This window comes from Hydra vulgaris, chromosome 10 (assembly GCF_038396675.1).
Source record: "Hydra vulgaris chromosome 10, alternate assembly HydraT2T_AEP".
Lineage (NCBI taxonomy): Eukaryota > Metazoa > Cnidaria > Hydrozoa > Anthoathecata > Hydridae > Hydra > Hydra vulgaris.
Window position 1 is genome coordinate 22963457 of NC_088929.1, and position 14602 is coordinate 22978058.

At 27.6% G+C, this 14602-nt stretch overlaps 1 protein-coding gene and 1 long non-coding RNA gene across 2 annotated transcripts in view; one reads left to right on the top strand and one right to left on the bottom strand.

Annotated features, from left to right (window-relative positions):
* Positions 1-678: 678 nt before the first annotated feature.
* LOC100215356 (probable RNA-binding protein 19) overlaps positions 679-14602 on the top strand; it is a 100821-nt gene continuing 86897 nt past the window's right edge. Inside the window, exon 1 of the mRNA XM_065807542.1 lies at positions 679-1447. Coding sequence (XP_065663614.1) covers positions 890-1447 — 558 coding nt within the window. The 5' untranslated portion in view covers positions 679-889. The remainder of the gene's footprint in view (positions 1448-14602) is intronic.
* Positions 4075-5734, bottom strand: LOC136085852 (uncharacterized). Its single transcript, XR_010641222.1, has 3 exons — positions 5275-5734; positions 4914-5113; positions 4075-4618 (listed from the first exon to the last, which is right to left on the bottom strand). It is a non-coding gene; the product is annotated as an uncharacterized LOC136085852 (long non-coding RNA).

Consider the following 14602-nt stretch of genomic DNA (forward strand, 5'->3'; position numbering starts at 1 on the left):
GAGACTCCAAAGTTTCTTTGATCATTCAAATTTTATTCTTAGACACATGGGGAAACCAGGTTATTATTATTTATTTATTATCTTTGTCTTAATTCTAGCGATTTACTTTGCCTTAAGATTCTTTTTGGTACCGCATTTTTGGTCACATTTCTGATGACTCACCGAGAGCTCTTGATGATGAGGCTCAATTACCGAGAGCACTTTAGCTATTTTCCTCATTGACCTTAGTGGATTCCGAGATAATTTGGCCCTTGAAAGCCTTGATCATTCGGGAATTCGAACTGACCTCTTTGAACTATTGCTAAATGGTTCAAAGAAGTCAGTTCGAATTCCTCAATTATTGGAAATGTCTTCGAGCGTGGTACCATTCATGGCCAGGTCAACAATTGGTTCAATTTTACTACTCTTTTTCACTTTTTGGCCTTTTTTTTTTTTTGGTTTATTTTTATTTTTAAAGTTTTATGCGTCATCAATGTACGTAAAAATACCAACGGAACAAACGATACAATAATGTGCGCAAAAAAACTGAACAACTGTTTTGAAATAACCAAAAAAGGAGATTTGCAGTAGCATGTGGTATACACAAAGTACAAGTATAAAATATAAAATTTTGTCTTGTTACATAAATAAATTTAAGATTTATATTTAGAGGGCCTTGGGCGTTGACCCTAGACTTAAACTTGAATCAATAAACCATTTTGAACCTTTTAAAAATGAAAAACTCTGTGTTACTAGAGTTGACGGCAAGATTTTAAGAACCGTTCAAGTACCAATTTTTTGCGGCCAAATTTTAAAAACTTGACGATTATTTGATATGCAATAAAAAAAAGCACGTTTAATATATAAAAAAATAAACATACTATAATTTCTATAAAAGGGTAAAACTAACATGTCAAGATTAATCGTTAAAAATCTTCCTAAAGATGTTAAAAAAGAAAGTGTTAAAGAATTATTTGAAAGTCAAGGTGGTGAAATAACTGATCTAAAACTATGTTTTACAAAAGAAGGAACATTTAGAAAATTTGCTTTTGTTGGATACAAAACAGATACAGAAGCATTAGCTGCTCTAAAATTTTTAAACAATACTTTTATGGGTACGAGTAAAATTCATTTGGAGATATGTAAAGATTTAGGCGATCCATCAGTTCCTCGTCCTTGGAGTAAGTATTCTAAAGGCAGCTCTTCTTTTTCTAGAAAAGCACACGAAATTGAAGAAAGAAAAAATTATATAAAAGAACTACAGTTTGGGAAAAGTAATGAATCAAAGTTAAAAAAAGAGTTGAAAGAAAAATCAAAAAATGAATTTAAGGATTTGGAAAATAATAGTGAGTTTCAAGACTTTGTAGGAGTCCATTTAAACAAAGGCATAAAACAGTCCTGGACAAACGACAATATAAATTATATTAAAACCAAAACTGAAAAGATTTCGAAAAGAAAGAAAGAAAAGGTTTTTTAATTTTTTTATTTACTATTACACAAATTTGAATAATTTAATTTTTTTTATTTTCGCAGATTTTTATCTAAATCAAATGACAAGTGACATAAGACAAGTTATTTGAATATTTTAGTAAATTAGATAATACTATTAAACATGAATATAACATTTAAGAAAATTAAGTTATTTAATGCCTGCTACATAATGCAGTGAGCTGGCCAGTGTACATTGTTGAAAAATCAATATTACTTAAATGTTTTTAAGTTATTTGTTACTGAAATCCAAATAAATTTCTAGTTCTTATAAAAATTATTTCAAAAGTGTAACTGGTTTAGAAAATATGCTAGTTTTGAAGTTACAATTTCATTGCAAAAGATAGGTGCACATAAAAAAATATGTAAAAGTTGTTTTTAACTATATATATTAATAATGGGATAGAACCTAGGAAGAAGTAACTCAATTATATTTCTCATATTTTTATAATTTTCTAAAATATTTGGCTCAATTTCCAAAAATTAAACTTTTTAAGCATCATTATCTTAATATTGATTTTTGAAAGCATGTCTCTCTTTTATCATTATGAAAGACACATTTCTTCATAAAACCTCCTTCTGAACCCATTAAACATTTTCCCTTAGGCTTGCAGAATTTTTTTTTTTTTCAATTGGCACATACATGCTTATGTATGTGCTATCATTCAATTTAGAGCGGATGTGTAATTCAGGCACCCCATTTAGTAAGTCCATAAAAAAGTCTTTAACGAAAAAACTATTTTTGAAAACCATACCATACTAAACCCTAACCCTGAACCTTAGTGTTAGGCTCAGGGTTTGGCTTAGGGTTTGGTTAGGGTATGGCTTTCAATAAAATAAACTTTATTGTTGGGTTCAGAGTAATAGTAAAGTTTTCAATAAATGTTATGTATTAAACTTGCCAACTATGAGTATACTCGTAGTGCTTATTTTTTGTCAGTTATATTCAGAATAAAAAATACTATAGAATAATTTTCGATTAAGAATATTTTATTTATTGAAATTTTGACATCTAGCCTTGGCAATGAGAATAAAAGCCTTGGCAAAAAATTAATCATTGCAGACTTTATGGCTCGGCAAAGAAATAAAGCATAATTTAAGATATCTCGGCAGTGAACGTGTTAATACACCAATGTAGAACACTTAATGTTGTATGAGCATTACCTACATTATAATAATGATTTAAAGTTTTATTTAAATGTATGTATATTTAGTAAGCGTTATTCATACCATATGTAACATACTCTTTGCAAGTGTTCTTACTTCTACCTCTAACTTTTTCTCCTAAAGCTGCTACCTCTCTAAAAAATATTATTTCTTTAGAGAGGTAGCAGCTTCAGGATAAAAAACAGCATAAAAAAATATGAAAGAATAAACACATAGACGATTTTTGCTTCAAAGACATCAACATAACTAATGTCATTAGGTTTGCATTTATCATTAAGTTGATTTTGACTTTGGGTCATGGACAGGCATTAGCCAAAAGCCGTTTAAAAAGGTGTTATTACTGTATTGAAATTAGTGTTGTTAAACATGGCTTTGAGCAAGATTTTATTCTTACCAATAGACTTAATCTCCACAATGTACATATAACATCAGAAAAAAAAGTTGTTTCATAGTTATTATTTTCATAGTTTTAAAATATTAGACTAATCAGACAAATTTTCTAAATAGACTATACATTAAGCTATTTTATATTTTCCATTTAGATTTTTGTTTACTTATTTTTTTAACTTATTGATATATACTTTATGTCAGTCTTGTTACTACTATAGTTTAAGTTAGGTCAAATCATTTTATTTCAACAAATGGTCTGTGGGACACCATCTCTGATTTTCCTGACTTTTACATATCATTATCTGTATTATGTAGATAGGTTAAATTTGAAATTTTAGACTTAGAAAATATAGCTTTATAAACACTGTGCAGTGGCCCCCTCGATTTAAGAATTGTAAAAACAGACTTTAAAGCCTCATAACTTTTTTATAACTTTCAACAAGTGTCTCATTTTTTCTAGAAGTGTTTTCTGGGTAGTTCTGTATTAAAAGTACTGGTTTTTGTTAACTTGTATCATATTAGAAAAAATTATAACCTCCTCAACTTCGAAAAAAATTTGAAAAATGTTAAAAAAGGCCAAAATGAAGTTAACTGTAATATTTTTCTATTCTACAACAAGTCCTTACAGTTTAGTTTTCTGATTAACTACTATAATATGCAACAAACAAGCAAAAAATAAGCTGGTTGTTGCAGTCTAGAACTAAAATATATCATAAAAATGTCCATTTGCCAAAAAAGTTTTTCAGCCATTATGAAATGCTCGTAATTTTTTCTAACACTTTGTATTGGTTTAAGCCTAACAGCAATTAAAACCATAAGAATCATAAGAGTTATCGTTAAATAGTGGTACTTTAAACATAATATACACAATTAAGGAGTGTTATATCTCAAAGTCAAAGCTTTGATTTTTTACAAAATTAATGTTGAACTTTTTTTAATAAGACTTTCATAATATATCAAGGAGGTATTCATGATACATCAGGGTGCTTAAAAATTATAATAACTTCTATATTAAAAATAAATAATGAATTATAAAGGAAAAAATCGAAACTTGTTAGAAACCACTTTTATTATTAGGTTTTGTTTTTACTTTTTAATTGATAATTAGTTGCTAATTCAAAACAATTAATACAGTATAATTTATTTAATCTTTTTTTTTATTAGATAGGAGTTGTGTTTTTTGTGTTTGTGTTCTCTTGTGTTTTGGAACTCAGGCTCATGTAATGTTGCAATAATGTCACTAACTGGATACAAATGGGTATCTGGTGTTTTTGGATATTTGAAATAATTGCCAGCTTTATGTAAACAGCTGACAGATATATAGTCATCTTTAACATCTATTACCTTTCCGGGGAAAAATTCACCAAAATAATGCGCTAATACCCAATCAGCAGCATGTCAACATTTACTGACTTTTGTGTGAAAAATGTCAAATGTTGCGCTCATTGATGTTACATAACCTTTTAAACAACATGATAGAGGTGAGAAACAATGATATGAGCAGGTTCCTTTGATTGCAGGAACATTCTCAAATTGTTTAGCAAGTACTTCATGATTGTTAACAGCTGTGTCGTTTTCAGGAATATAGAGATATCTAAAAATAAATTTTAACATAAATCTTATAATTCAAGAACATAATTTTTAAAATGTATTTATTAAGCTCTTGTTTTATAGTAACATTTTTCATATAATTTTCCTTATAAAAAACTTTTATATCAAAAAGTTCAAAATTAGTTTTGTTAGGATTGACTCTTTATAAATAAGAATAATATAAGCTATTTTCTTTATTTCAATTAAAAGTTCATAACAATATTGGATACAAAACATCCATTATTTGAAAAAAAATTATAACCAAAATCCACGTGCATTTAGAGTACAAAGTGCTATACCTGATGTTTTTAATTTTCTTGTTCTTTGGTGTCAAAATTTAATTTCCAATTGGCCTTTGGAGGGACAGGTTATTAATTATTCTTTTCACTGTACCACCTACTCCATCACATGCACTTTTTCCATATGCAGGGCCAAAAAATGCCAATCTGCTTTCAGCCCATAGTCTTTTTCATGAAAGCAAAGGTTTTTCAAATTAAACCTATAATACATTAAGAAAAATGATATTCATAAAGTGAAATCATTAAATTTAATAAAAAAATAATATCCTAATTAGTCTATAGCAAGTTTGAAAAACATCAATCCAATAGCTAAATATGGTTTGTTTAAAATTGGTTAATCAGCATTTTTTTACTGGCTTACCTATTTTTATACTGCCTGCCTGCACCATTAGTGTAATGAATCTTTTTAATTTGCGGATATTCTTCTTTCAGAATAAATATGATTTTTGAGATATAGGTGATGACTGCCTCAGTATTGTGAATCAGATTGTCTGATATAATGCAATAACATTTGCTTTCTAGGGTAAATTTTCTATTTAAAGATCCCATATATATAACAAATGGATGAAGAGTTGCCTGATTTTTAGAAAAATATGATGCCTGAACTTCATCTTGTATCACAAATGAAAAATTTTCAGCAAAATCCATTTATAAAATACATTCATTTGCTTTCAGGTTTTCTTTTAACTGCTTTAAAAAGTATGTCTGAGATTTGCTGACAAAATGATATTTTGTGAGTTCATATAAGTTGTTTGTTAACTCTTCAAGAAACTCATCAAGGTTTTTAACTATTGTTTCTAAGGAGTACCTATCAGTTTTCAACTATTTCATTTGCCAATTACCAACCAGATCATTTAACTTTTTTTCAATTATTTTTACACTTGTGCATACATACATTCTTTATTTGCATATGTGCATACATTCATTCTTTCATTCTGCATATGTGCATTCATTCATTCATTCTTTCATTCATTCATTCATTCATTTCATTCATTCATTTCATTCATTCATTCATTTCATTCATTCATTCATACATTCATTCTGCATATGTGCATACATACATTCTTTATTTGCATATGTGCATACATACATTCTTTATTTTCTAATGGGCATATGGCTAAGGCCATCAGTTCTTTTAACTTTAATTCATTTTTGAATGCTTTTCCCATTAAATTTGGATTAAGATGATGGATTCAAACACAGACAGTATGAGTGCCAGATTTTCCAGCAAGTACATAGTATTTTGGCCTTAAAAGAGTATTTTTTTTGTTAATCATTTTATTTTTTTTATAAGTTAATTTCCCACCTTACCTATATCATTAGACTTTGATTCTTCTATCCATTTTTGGTATAGTTTTGAAAGATTGCATAATATGAGTCTCTTCTGAATGTGCTTTCTACCTTAAACTGTTTTTATGGTAATATAATCTTTTGCACCTGGCAATAATCTGCTATTACTATCATCTTCATAAAAGTTGACAATTTAATTTATAACTTCAGAAGTCAATTTTTTTTGATTTCTTATGTCAGTTGATCTCTCACCAAAGATTCCTTTAGTGTCCCACAAAGCTCTTGCTTGGTTTACCTGTTGTTTTAAATTCATTTATTGTTTCCTGAATGGTCCAATGGACAGAAACTAAGGTGAGTAATTTTATTTTCTGTGAAATACAATTCTCATTACAAAACTTTTTTTTAAATGTTCTACTAGATAATCTAATGAAGAGCTTTTAAGCTTAGTAATTTGTGACTCAAGTTGTTCAGATGATTTCAAAGACTCATTTAACAACTTTTTCTTATTTTATTGTCTTTTTGTAACATACTCATGCTTAATGATCATTTAATCGGGGACAATGCAAATTTTATAAGACAAGGATTTAGTTTATCAATTTGTATAACAGAGTTATCAGGTAATACATAATCTGGATCTTTTTCTCTCTTCAACTGCTTCAACATTCTTGATTTTTCTAACGCAACTAAAACATATTTTTTTCCCAGCAATTAAAGCAGAGTTCGGTTGATTATGCTCCAATGTGACAGTTGTCAGATTTCCTTTAACAATCTTTGAATGAATTGAGAGAGGGTCACAGCGTGAAATGTTGGATAGTATTTAATAAATTGTAGATTATGGTTAGTACAAATTGTATGCAGATTATTATTTCATTTAACAATATTTGAATGAATCAAGAGAGGGTCGCACCATGACTTATGGTATATTTTGAATAGTATTTAATAAATTGTAGGCTATAATGTGTACAAATTGTATGCAGATTATTATTTTTTATTCCAGTTCTTAAGGTCAGCAGGTCTTTGTTTTCATTTAATACTTCGTAAATTTCAGACCGACCACAGTATGTTTTTTTATGATAATCTAACTTTAGTTCAATCCCAATAGAACAAGAATTCATTATTTTCTTCACTATAAAATCTTGAATCGAATTGAATTATTATTAAACCTATTATATAAATTTATAAATAAAATATATGGAACAAAACTAAGATAAAAACAAATAAAAAAAATTGCAACAACAAAGTTTAAAATATCAAACAGATTATATATAATATATATATATATATATATATATATATATATATATATATATATATATATATATATATATATATATATATATATATATATATATATATATATATATATATATATATATATATATATATATATATATATATATATATATATGCTGCCAAAACTAGGAAATTTTCTCATTTTCTAAAATCAATCAAGTATATTTAATTATGTTATATTTTAAGTATATTTGATTGCAATTTTTCAAAAGTTTTTTTATACGAAAAGGGAGAGGGTAGATGCACTATTTCATATCAAAAAAGATTTTTAACCAAAAGTAAATAATTAATAAAAATATTTGACGAGAATAGTGAAAAAATATGCATTACGTCAGTAAGAAAAAATATATAAAAACTCGGTTCTTACAAAAAAAGTTTTGAGTTTTTAAAATTTTTTTTTTAATAAAATGTAACTCTTGATTATTTAAAACGAAACTTTATTATTTTTTCTATCAAAGAAAAATTGATTTCAAATTTTATACTTAAAGTTGCATTATGTCAGTAACTACTTTGAAAACGTGATTAAAATGATGTTATTGACGTAACGCAACTTTAAATAGCAATGAATTTTACCACAAAATTTTTATTTTTTCATAACTTGAAAATTGTACTTGCAAGCATTAGATTTACTTTTGAAAAATTAAATTACAATGCCGTGAGTTTTAGTTTTTAATTGTTTAATAATCAAGTCGCTCATGTTGTATATAAATAGTATAAAAAAAGGAGTTTAGTTGTTATCATATAGTAAGATACCAAAAATCTGCAAAATGGAGGAAACATAATCCAGAGCAAAACAAAACTCTTATTGCAGGTTATTCAAAAACTTATAGACAAAGATTAAAAATTTCACTCAATAATGAGCAAAAGAAAATAAGAAATACAAAAAATAACAATAGGCACAAGAAGTATAGAGAGAAGAAGAGAACTGCTGCGCGATCAACAAATAAGATAAGTCCTTTTTCTTGTCCTCAAGTCAAAGGTAAGTTAATGAAAAAAGTAAAAAATGCCTTAGTTGGATCTCCATAACAAAATATTTCCATTTTGAAAACATTAGCTGAAAATCAACGGTTTAAGTTAAATTGCACTTTAAAAGTGTATCAGATGATACTATAAATTAGCGCAAAGTTTTTATCTAAGGGATGACATAAGTATACCAAATATATCAGACTTTATTGAAGCTTGTGAAGGCGGAATTAGAAAAAAAAACTTAGTGTTAAACATTTAACACCTTTAAGAAGTTTATGAAATGTTTAAAAAATAGAATCCAAGTATTATTATTGGATTAACAAACTTTTTTTAATCTAACAGCAAATCTGTTGTTGACGGAATTGAAGCATTTGTTAAAAGATTTGTAAAATCCAGAATTTTGGCTCAAAATTGAAGTAACAACAGCATCCCAATTTGCAAAGACAATAAAAAATATGGATGTCAAGGTTCTCAAAATTAATTTTTTCATCAAAATTGGTATCAGCAATAAAAAAAACCATTATTTCCAAGTTCAAACTATTACCCCCAAAAAAAAATCATTGAGAAAATTATTGGCAAAAAAATTGCACCTTGTTAAATTTAAAATATCTATTTGCTTATTAACTAAAGTTTATATTATGAAACTGTGATTAGAGTGGAAAGAGAATAAGAAAACAAAATTAGATTTTTCATTTTTGGCTTGTTTGGAGTAATTATTTCTGGTTTTTCAGTTTTTTTTTTTTAACTTTTAGAGAAACTTGAAGTCAAATGTTAATGGGTCAGATCATTATATTTCAACCAATGGCTTGTGGGGTACCATCTCTGATTTTCCTGATTTTTACATATCATTATCTAAATGATGTAAATAGGTTAAATGTGCAATTTCAGAGTTCCAAGTGCAATGGTTTAGAAATTATAGCCTTACAAACACTCTCAGGTAGCCCCCCTCGGTTCCTCGAATGGTAAAAATAGATAACTTTAAGGCCTTATAACTTTTTTCTAACTTTCAGCAAGTGGCTCATTTTTTCTAGAACTATTTTCTAGATATTTCTGTCTTAAAATTTGTGATTTTCATTAGCTTGTATCATGTTAGAAAAAAACTACAGCCTCATAAACTTTGGAAAAATTCTGAAAAATGCTAAATAAAGGCAAAATGAAGTTAACCGTAGTATTTTTCTATTCATCAACAAGTCCTCACATGTTAGTTTTCTAATTAGCTACAATGGTCTACAACAAATTGGCAAAATATAAGCAGCTTGTTACATTTTAGAAATCAGTTTTATCTAAAAATATATAGTCCACTTTACTAAAAAGTCCCATTTGCAGCCATTTGGGGATGGCTCGTAGATTTTTCTAACACTTTGTATTGATCTGATATTAACAGCAAATAAGGCCATTAGATCTAACTATATAAAAATGTAAACATCACAAACTTGTCATGTTCACAACAAAAATGGCAGCATTTTTTATTAACCCTAATTTTCAATTATCAGGGCTGAATAGTGTTATTGGAAACCAGTGCCCCTCCAACCTGCTTTCTGGCCCATGTGAGGGATGTAGCCTATCATAAGTCATTTCTTAAAAAAAAAGAGATATGGTTGGTTACTTTCTCCCTGCTCTGGACTTTATACCGGATAGGAGCACAACTAAAGGGGTAATAACTATATAGAGCCTGCATTATTTTTAAAAGGTGACACTCAAAAAAAAATTTAGTTAATCATAAAATTGCGATTTAATCTTTATTATGATGATTTTTTTATAGTTGATTGAATTGCTAATAATTCAAGGCAATAGTAGGACAGTGGGTTCATACATTACTGGCAATATGAAGTATAACAAGACTAATCAAGCCATTACAATATTGATTCAATGTTTTGTTTAAATAAGTTTTTTAACAAAGTATGAGTTTCAATTTTATTAGTTAATTTTAACTATTTATCTAAAAATGCAATGATTCTATATAATATACCCTTTTGCAAATGTAAATATATAAGCATTTATAATTCAAAATAACTTACCTTGATATTTTTCTGTTCAATAAACATACATAGATATATATATATATATATATATATATATATATATATATATATATATATATATATATATATATATATATGTATATGTATATGTATATGTATATGTATATGTATATGTATATGTATATGTATATGTATATGTATATGTATATGTATATGTATATGTATATGTATATGTATATGTATATGTATATGTATATGTATATATATATATATATATATATATATATATATATATATATATATATATATATATATATATATATATATATATATATATATATATGTAATCAAATCATTATTGAACTTACTTCTCCTATATAACTTCATAGAAAATAATAATAAGAAGGTTCAATAATATTTCATCTTAATTAAATTTATTAGATAAACATGAATACTTGTTCTATTGGTATTGAACTAAAGTTAGATTGTCATAAAAATACATACTGCAGTCAGTCTGAAATTTCAGAAATAGTAAATGAAGATAAATACCTGCTGACCTTAAGAACTGGAATAAGAAATATTCATTTGCATAAAATTTGCACTAACCATAGGTTACAATTTATTAATTACTATTCAACATACCATAAATCATGTTGTGACCTGTTCTCAATTCATTCAAAGATTGTTAAAGGAAACCTGACAACTATCACTCTGGAGCATAATCAACTACAGCATTTTTTATTAACCCTATTTTTCAATTATCAGGGCTGAATAGTGTTATTGGAAGCCAGTGCCCCTCCAACCTGCTTTCTGGCCCATGTGAGGGATGTAACCCACTATCTGTAATTTGTTTTACAAAATTTTATATAATTGCTATAAAAACCATTTTTAGCCCAGCATTGTTGTTTATGTGCAAAGCATAGTTATCTTTTTTACAAAATTCTTGTATTCTCCCTTAATAATGGCAATACATAATAATGTAGTTGAAAACAATTATATATGATAATTCATTTCATCCTTTTTTTAATAAGATAAGAGTAAAATCCTCTAGTGTTTTTGAGCTCAGGGTCATGTAACGTGGCAATAATGTCACTAACTGGATACCAATGGATATCTGTGGTTGTTGGATACTTTAATAATTGCCTGCTTTTTGTAAACAGCTAATACAAACTGTGTCACCTTTAAGATCAGTTATCTTTCCAGGAAAGAATTCACCAAAATAATTCACTAATACCCAATCATTAATATTGATATCAGTATTCATCGATTTTTGTGTATTAATGCAAGTATCTTCCAGCATGTGAAAAGAGTCAAATGTACTGCTCATTGATGTTACATAAGCTTTTAAACAGCATGATTGAGGTGAGAAATAATGGTATGAGCGAGTACCTTTGATGGCAGGAACATTCTCAAATCGTTTAGCAAGCACTTTATGTGTAATAGCAGCTGTTTCGGTTTCAAAAATGTAGATAAATCTGAAAAAGAGTTAACATAAATCATAATTCTATTTCCAAATATGTATTTAGTAAGGTCTTGTTTTAAGGAATCCTTTTCTATACTATTTGATTTTTTATAACTAAACATTCGTACGTTATTTTTATTATTTTTGTTTAAATGCCTATTATGAATATAGGATACTAGACTATTTATTTGAAATTATATCATAACCTAAATGTACATACACTTTGACAATAGCATGATATATACCTGATGTTTTTAATTTTTTCTTTAGCAACTAAGAACATGTCCCTCGGTGTCAAAATTTGATTGCCAATTGGCCTTTGAAGGGATAGGTTATGAATAACTCTTTTCACTGTACCACCTATTCCATCACATGCACTTTTTCCATGTGCAGTCCCAAAAAAATGCCAGTCTGCTTTTAGTCCATAGTCCTTTTCATGAAAACACAGGTTTTTCAAATTAAACCTAAAATACAATAAGAAAAAAACCTATTCAGTTAAAGATTATCAATTTTGTATCCAATTTCAAAAACATAATTTCAAGGGCTGAAAATAGTTTGTCTAGAATAGGTAATTGTTATCAAAATTTTTAAAAAATATTGTGATATGAAAATTTAACCTATTTTTATACTGGCTGCTTGCACCATCAGTGAAATAATTGATCTTCTGAGCTTGTGGATATTCCTCTTTCAGAATTGGTATGATTTTGGAAACATAACTGAAAACTGCCTCAGTATTGTGAATTAGATTGTCAGATATAACACAATAACATTTGCTTTCTGGTGATTGGTTTCCATTTAAAGATTGCACATATACGACAAATGGACGGAGAGTTGCTTGATTTTTGGAAAAATAGGATGACTGAACTTCATCTTGTATAATAAATGAAAAATTTTCAGCAAAATCCATTTGCATAATACATTCATTTGGCTTCATGTTTTCTTTGAGCTGGTTTAAAAAGAATGTCTGTGATTTGCTGACATAATGATGTTTTGTGAGGTTATATAACTTGTCTGTTAACTCTTCTAGAAACTCATCAGGACTTTTAACTATAGTTTCCAAGGAGCATCTATCAGTCTTCAACCATTGCTTATAAGTTATTTCATTTGCTGAATCCCCTAACAGTTCATTTAACTTTTTTTCAATTCTCTTTTTTCCAGGACACTTCTCACACTCATGAAACATACATGGTTTATTTTCTATTGAACATACAGCTAAGGCCATCAGATCTTTTGACTTTATTTCATTTTTTAATGATTTAACCATAAGATTTGGATTTTGATGGTCAATACAAACACAGACTGTGTGTGTGCCAGATTTTCCTGCAACAATACAATGTTGTGGCCTTAAAAGAGCAAATGATGTCAGTCCCACCTTTACTACACCATTAGATTTTGATTCTTCTAACCATTTCTGGTAAAGTTCTGAAAGATTGCATAGTATGAGTCGTCTCTGAATAAGCTGTCTACCATCAACTGTCTTTATGCTAATGTAATCCTTTGCTCCTGGCAATAACCTGCTGTTACTATCATCATCATAAAAGTTGACAATTTGATTTACAACTTCAGTAGTCAATTTTTTAGGATTCCTTATGCCTGTTGATCTCTCACCAAGGATTCCTTTAACATCCCGCAAAGCTCTAGCTTGCTTCACCATATATTGTGTTGTTTTAAATTCATTTATTGTTTCCTGAATAGTCCAATGGACTGGAGCTAAAGTGAGCAATTTTATTTTTTGTGAAATATTGATCTCATTACGAAACTTTTGTTTAAGCTGTTCTACAATAAAATCTAAAGAGGAACTTTTGAGCATACTAATTTGAAGCTCATCTCGTTCAGATGCGTTCAATGATTCATTTAGCAACTTAACTTTCTTTTTTATTTTATTGTCTATTTGTAGCATACTCATGCTGGATGATCTTTTAATAGGAGACACACCAAATTTAACAAGACAAGGATTTATAGTATCAATTTGTGTGACAGAGTTATCAGGTGATATGTAATCTGGATCATGTCTCTTGTCAACTTCTTCAACATTCTTGATTTTTCTTACACAACCAAAACATATTTTTTTCCCAGGAATTAAATTAGAGCCCAGTTGATTATGCTCCAGAGTGATAGTTGTCAGGTTTCCTTTAACAATCTTTGAATGAATTGAGAACGGGTCACAACATGATTTATGGTATGTTGAATAGTAATTAATAAATTGTAACCTATGGTTAGTGCAAATTTTATGCAAATGAATATTTCTTATTCCAGTTCTTAAGGTCAGCAGGTATTTATCTTCATTTACTATTTCTGAAATTTCAGACTGACTGCAGTATGTATTTTTATGACAATCTAACTTTAGTTCAATACCAATAGAACAAGTATTCATGTTTATCTAATAAATTTAATTAAGATGAAATATTATTGAACCTTCTTATTATTATTTTCTATGAAGTTATATAGGAGAAGTAAGTTCAATAATGATTTGATTACATATATATATATATATATATATATATATATATATATATATATATATATATATATATATATATATATATATATATATACATATACATATACATATACATATACATATACATATACATATACATATACATATACATATACATATACATATACATATACATATACATATACATATACATATACATATACATATACATATACATATATATATATATAATATA